This window comes from Prinia subflava, chromosome 17 (genome assembly GCF_021018805.1).
Source record: "Prinia subflava isolate CZ2003 ecotype Zambia chromosome 17, Cam_Psub_1.2, whole genome shotgun sequence".
Lineage (NCBI taxonomy): Eukaryota > Metazoa > Chordata > Aves > Passeriformes > Cisticolidae > Prinia > Prinia subflava.
This window is the reverse complement of record NC_086263.1, coordinates 14,436,548-14,442,888: the sequence shown is the minus strand read 5'-3', so window position 1 is coordinate 14,442,888 and position 6,341 is coordinate 14,436,548. Positions and strand designations below refer to the sequence as shown.

The 6,341-nt window shown below is 52.5% G+C and overlaps 1 protein-coding gene across 2 annotated transcripts; it reads left to right on the top strand.

Annotated features, from left to right (window-relative positions):
* Nucleotides 1-1,444: 1,444 nt before the first annotated feature.
* Nucleotides 1,445-5,780, top strand: B9D1 (B9 domain containing 1). 2 transcript variants are annotated; one of them, XM_063414087.1, is made up of 7 exons: nucleotides 1,445-1,585; nucleotides 2,012-2,080; nucleotides 2,203-2,314; nucleotides 3,844-3,940; nucleotides 4,315-4,404; nucleotides 5,030-5,097; nucleotides 5,183-5,780. In XM_063414087.1, exons 1-7 carry the CDS (start codon nucleotides 1,529-1,531, stop codon nucleotides 5,308-5,310), a joined length of 621 nt encoding a protein of 206 aa, XP_063270157.1. In that variant the 5' UTR covers nucleotides 1,445-1,528; the 3' UTR covers nucleotides 5,311-5,780. The 2 variants fall into 2 exon arrangements, with proteins under 2 accessions (XP_063270157.1, XP_063270158.1); XM_063414088.1 differs by having other exon boundaries at nucleotides 1,457-1,585; nucleotides 4,342-4,404.
* The last annotated feature ends 561 nt before the right edge of the window (nucleotides 5,781-6,341 follow it).

Genomic DNA, 6,341 nt, shown 5'->3' with positions numbered 1-6,341 from the left:
ACTTTTCTCCCCAATTACAAAACACCACCCAAACCTGTGAAGAAGGAGGCGAAAAAGGAAGACTTAGCCTGTGTCCTAAAACCTCCATCTTGCTTCTTATAGTTATTAAAATTACTTTTATATTAAATATATTAAATATATTTATTATATATAAAAAGACAATTTCTATTATATTACATTATATTACATTATATTATATTCATATAATAAATATTTAATAAAATAAAAATAAGTCTATAAAAATAATAAAATAATAATAATAAACTCTCTATTCTATTCTATTCTATTCTATTCTATTCTATTCTATTCTATTCTATTCTATTCTATTCTATTCTATTCTATTCTATTCTATTCTATTCTATTCTATTCTATTCTATTCTATATGTTTCCACCATGTGGAAAACTTAAGAGTTTAAGGTTTTGGCATATAGTAATATATATATAAATACACACCCATATCCACATATGGGTGTGAATTTAGTATATAGTAATATATACATAAATACACACCCATATCCATACATGGGTGTGTATTTAGTATATAGTAATAAATATAAATACACACCCATACCCACATGTGGGTGTGAATTTAGTATATAGTAATATATATATAAATACACAGCCATATCCATACATGAGTGTGTATTTAGTATATAGTAATATATATATAAATACACACCCATACCCACATGTGGGTGTGAATTTAGTATATAGTAATATATACATAAATACACACCCATATCCATACATGGTGTGTATTTAGTATATAGTAATATATATATAAATACACATCCATATCCATACATGGTGTGTATTTAGCATATAATAATATATATATAAATACACACCCATATCCATACATGAGTGTGTATTTAGTATATAGTAATATATATATAAATACACACCCATATCCACATATGGGTGCTGAGGGCGCGGATCGGCGCTGCCCTCCCCGCTGGGGCCGGCCCTCCGCAGAGCACAAAATCCACATTTTATCGCCCTTTTCCAACACCTCTGGCCCGGCAGCCGGAGCCGCTCCAGCAGCAGCATCTAGCGGCCGGGAGGGCAGGATCGGGAATTTCCTGGGCAGGGATGATCCCAGCGCATCCCGCGATTCCCTGTCCGAACCCCAACAACCCCGCACAGCGCTGCCCCTGCGGTCTGGTCCGTGCCCATCCCCTGGGTGCAGGTTTGGGGTTGCCTTAGGCTGATGTTAAATAATAATGATAATAAATAAAGTTCCGGGCACGTGGCGGTGCGAGGATAACGGGGCAGCGCGGGGCGGGCTCAGCGGCTGAGGGGAGCGGGTAGGATCCGCCCGGGGACACCCGTGCGAGGGGTGACGGAGGTGCCGGGGTGGGGTGGCCGAGTTTTGGGGTGATTTGGGGGCGATTTGGGGGTGATTTGGGGGCGATTTGGGGGTGGTTTTGTGGATGGGAAGCGCTGCGAAGAGAAGCGAAGCGCGGCGCCGGGGAAGTTTGTCCGCTGCGCCGCCCCGTCCGTCGCCACGGCAACCGGCGTGCCCGCCATGGCGGCGCCCAGCGTGTTCCTGCTGGCCGTGAGCGGCGAGATCGAGAGCGGGGAGGTGCGGGAGGGCCGGGGACAGCACGGGAAACACACCGGGACAACGCGGAGGGACGGGGGGATCGCTCTGGCCCGGTCTCGGTGCTGCGTCCGCCCGCGCGGGATGAGAATCTGTCCCCGCCCCGAGCGTGGCCGGCCTCAGCCCCCAACTCATCCTCATCCCCCTCAACCCTGCACACCCTCAGCGCCCCCGTAACCCTGCCTGGCTTCATCCCCTTAACCCACCCCTGTCTTAGCACCCCCAAACTCAGCCCGGCCTCATCCAGCTCAGCCTTTTAACCCATCCCAGCCTCAGCCCCCAAACCCATCCCAGCCTCAGCCCCCAAACCTGGCACAGGCTGCCCTCAGCGCCCTGACTCGGGCAGATCCTCACCCCCAGAAATTCCCGGTGAATTCCCAATGAACCGTCTCTCTCTCCTCTCTGCAGTTCCCGGGATTTGATGACCTCTACTGCAAGTTCTCCTTCGTCTACGGCCAGGACTGGGTCCCCACGGCGGTACAGCCCCTGTCCCCACCCTGTGTCCCCTGTCCCCACCCTCTGTCCCCTGTCCCCACCCTGTGTCCCCTGTCCCCACCCTCCCCTCCAGCCCCCCCGGGCTCACCCCTCATTCCCTGCAGGGCCTGGAGGAGGGAATCTCCCAGATCACCTCCAAGAGCAGCGTCTCTCCCACCACGCTGGTGTGGAACTTCCCCATCGACATCACCTTCAAGAGCACCAACCCTTTCGGCTGTGAGTGCTGAGGGGGCCCGGCCCTGGTGCCAAACCCCCCCTGACCCCGTGTCCCTGCGGGGCCACCAAACCCCCCCTGACCCCCATGTCCCTGCAGGGCCACCAAACCCCCCTGACCCCCATGTCCCTGCAGGGCCACCAAACCCCCCCTGACCCCCATGTCCCTGCAGGGCCACCAAACCCCCCCTGACCCCCATGTCCCTGCAGGGCCACCAAACCCCCCCTGACCCCCATGTCCCTGCAGGGCCACCAAACCCCCCCTGACCCCCATGTCCCTGCAGGGCCACCAAACCCCCCCTGACCCCCATGTCCCTGCAGGGCCACCAAACCCCCCCTGACCCCCATGTCCCTGCAGGGCCACCAAACCCCCCTGACCCCTGTGTCCCTGCAGGGCCACCAGCCCCCCCTGACCCCCATGTCCCTGCAGGGCCACCAAAGCCCCCCTGACCCCCATGTCCCTGCAGGGCCACCAGCCCCCCCTGACCCCCATGTCCCTGCAGGGCCACCAAAGCCCCCCTGACCCCCATGTCCCTGCAGGGCCACCAGCCCCCCCTGACCCCTGTGTCCCTGCAGGGCCACCAGCCCCCCCTGACCCCCATGTCCCTGCAGGGCCACCAAACCCCCCTGACCCCCATGTCCCTGCAGGGCCACCAGCCCCCCCTGACCCCCATGTCCCTGCAGGGCCACCAAACCCCCTCTGACCCCGATGTCCCTGCAGGGCCACCAAACCCCCTCTGACCCCATGTCCCTGCAGTGCCACCAAACCCCCCCTGACCCTGTGTCCCTGCAGGGCCACCAAACCATCCTGACCCCCACATCCCTGCAGGGCCACCAACCCTTCTCTGACCCCCGTGTCCCTGCAGGGCCACCAAACCCCCCCTGACCCTGTGTCCCTGCAGGGCCACCAAACCCTCCTGACCCTGTGTCCCTGCAGGGCCACCAAACCCCCCTGACCCTGTGTCCCTGCAGGGCCACCAAACCCCACTGACCCCATGTCCCTGCAGGGCCACCAAACCCCCCTGACCCTGTGTCCCTGCAGGGCCACCAAACCCCCTCTGACCCCCTCTGACCCCCGTGTCCCTGCAGGGCCACCAAACCCCCCCTGACCCCCACATCCCTGCAGGGCCACCAAACCCCCTCTGACCCCCATGTCCCTGCAGGGCCACCAAACCCTCCTGACCCCCGTGTCCCTGCAGGGCCACCAAACCCCCCTAACCCCCACATCCCTGCAGGGCCACCAAAGCCCCTCTGACCCCCATGTCCCTGCAGGGCCACCAAACCCTCCTGACCCCGTGTCCCTGCAGGGCCACCAAACCCTCCTGACCCCCGTGTCCCTGCAGGGCCACCAAACCCTCCTGACCCCCACATCCCTGCAGGGCCACCAAACCCCCTCTGACCCCCGTGTCCCTGCAGGGCCACCAAACCCCCCTGACCCCGTGTCCCTGCAGGGCCACCAAACCCCCCTGACCCCGTGTCCCTGCAGGGCCACCAAACCCCCCTGACCCCCTCTGACCCCCGTGTCCCTGCAGGGCCACAGATTGTGCTCAGTGTCTACGGGCCTGATTTCTTTGGCCATGACGTGGTCAGGGGTTACGGAGCTGTCCACGTGCCCTTCGTGCCGGGCAGGTGAGTGCCAGCCTCACCTGCAGGGCTCAAACTGATCCTTGGGCAGTTGTTTCAGAAGATAAAACAAAAAAAGCTCCCAAAAATCTCCTCGTGGTGCCCTGTCAGGTCACCACAAAGATTTTTCTAGCTGAGCTGTTTCATCATCAGATATAATATAATATAAATTTTGGTAATCCTGTAAAGCCCAGAGCAGCCTGTAAGAAGCCCAGGTGGGAAGCTCAGTTACTCACACAGTAAATTCTCATTCCCAGCTCTGGGAATGGGGGCAGATTCCTGTGCAAACAAAGCCCTTCTGTGTGAAGGGAAGGGACCTGATGTGGCAGGAATTCTGTCCCTTCATAAATGTAAAAATCTGCTTTTTATTCCTTCCTGAGCTTCTGGGGCTCTCCTCTTTGTTCCAGGCACAAAAGAACCATTGCTATGTTTGTCCCAGAGTCCACCTCCAGGCTGCAGCAGCTCACAAGGTAATAATTAACGACTTTAATTCATTAAGGAGTGAATTTCTCTGCTCTCCTTACCCACAAAGGCACTTTCAGGCACTCTGTGGTGCAGCTGTTCTGTGCCATAACCAGTTCTGTGTTCTGTCCATAAAAATCACATTTTCAGCTGCCTGGGTCTTCCATAAACATATTAACAACAATATTAATTGCATTAATATATTAATATAAATATATTAATATCTAATATAACAGGCATATTAATTACCTGCTAACTGCACTAAATTACTGCCTGGATCTCCTTGGGGCTGTTTTGGAAGGAGAGCCACAGGAAGAGCAAACCCATGAGAAAACAATTCCCACTGCACTTTTTTTAAAGAAATCCAAGGTCTCCAAGCCTCTCTGGTTCTCTGGGTGATCAAGAGGAATTTTTCAGCAATATCTTTGCCACAGAAAAATGCTTCTAGCCCAGAAAAAAAAACCTGGATTTAACAAAATCTTAACAAAAATATTAACAAAACTTACCTGTGATTGCAGTAGATCAATGAAGAGAGTTCAGAGCCCTCCTGGCAGTGTCTCTGCTGCTCAGTTCCCAGTTCATTTATTCTGTATTTATATATTCTGTATTTATTCATGTATTTTCTCCTCCCAGCTGGTTCACGGGGAGGCGCCCGGAGTTCACCGACCCCAAGGTGGTGGCACAGGGGGAAGGACGGGAAGGTGAGTCCTGCCAGCTCCTGGGTGCCAACAACAGATCCCCACAGCTCATCCCAAACCCTTTTTTAATGGATTTGTGTCCGTGCAGTGACCAGGGTGCGATCCCAGGGCTTTGTGACCGTTTCCTTCAACGTGATGACCAAAGACCTGCACAAGCTGGGCTACGACGTCCCCCCTGCGCAGGGGCCCGGGGCTCAGGGGCTGCACAGCTTCTGAGGGGCTGCTGAGCCCCCCAGGGCCTGCTCACAGCTCCTGGGGCCTTTCCTGGGAAAGGAGGAGCTGCTTCCACTCAGTCATCAGGAAAAACACCAGCCCAGGAGGATCTGGGGAAACGGCCAAGCCTGCTCCTCTCAGCGAGGCTGAAGTGTTGTGGAAATTGATGTTATTGATAACATTCAATGTTTTTAGGGGTCAGACTCTCTGCCTGTAACAAAGTATTTTTATAGCTGCCTTTTGTACACATTTTTATACAATTAATGACACAGAAAGTTTTGAGCTGCAGCAGTTTCCCTGCAGTTAAAACTTTGCAAACCCAGTTTCTATGTAGTGATATGTATATGTATATATATATATATATAGTGTGTTGCAAATGAGAAATTGAAATTAGTGCACCTTCCAAAAATGGTCCTGTGAAATGCATCCCCCTCTAAGCTCCTTTAGGCTGAATAAACTCAGTTGTATCAATAGATTCATTTGTCTTTCTGCTGCTGAAGGGGTTTATTCGTTGGTGCCAGGATGTTTTTAAGGCCTAAATCATCCAAGCTCTGCTAGACTCAAAGGTAGAAGAGAAAAAAAAATGTTTCAATGCAGTGACTAATTGCTGAGTCATTTTCCTGTTCAGTTTTGGGCATGTAACCTCTTGTGTCTGACTGCAAATCCCAGGAGAACGACAACACCTCCCTAAAAGGGAACTACCAAGACTTCCAAGTGTAGAAATCCCGAGAAAAACACCCAGGGATGAACCACAAATCCTGCAGGCCACAGCTCAACAAAACACCCAGGCAGAGATTGTTCATATCCACAGTGGGATGGGATAAATTGAATTTCTGAAAACATAAAGTGGTCACTGGAACGTTGCTGGGAGCAGCAGCACCTTTCATACAACATAGAAAGGCTTTTCCAACAGTTTTTAGGGATAATTTTTCATCTCCTGCCTTGTTTTTGTTGACTCCACACTTCCAGGGGAGTTGTTTTGGTAATTTGTAATCTCTGAACTGAGTCACGTCGGAATCCAGATTCAGAAGCAT

What these genes read in the sequence shown, in the direction of transcription:
- B9D1 (XM_063414087.1), top strand. Translation starts at nt 1,529, where the DNA reads ATGGCGGCGCCCAGCGTGTTCCTGCTGGCCGTGAGCGGCGAGATCGAG. An exon ending in GCGAGATCGAGAGCGGGGAG is followed by an intron (nt 1,586 to 2,011) that starts GTGCGGGAGGGC and finishes TCCTCTCTGCAG; the next exon opens with TTCCCGGGATTTGATGACCT. An exon ending in GAGCACCAACCCTTTCGGCT is followed by an intron (nt 2,315 to 3,843) that starts GTGAGTGCTGAG and finishes GTGTCCCTGCAG; the next exon opens with GGCCACAGATTGTGCTCAGT.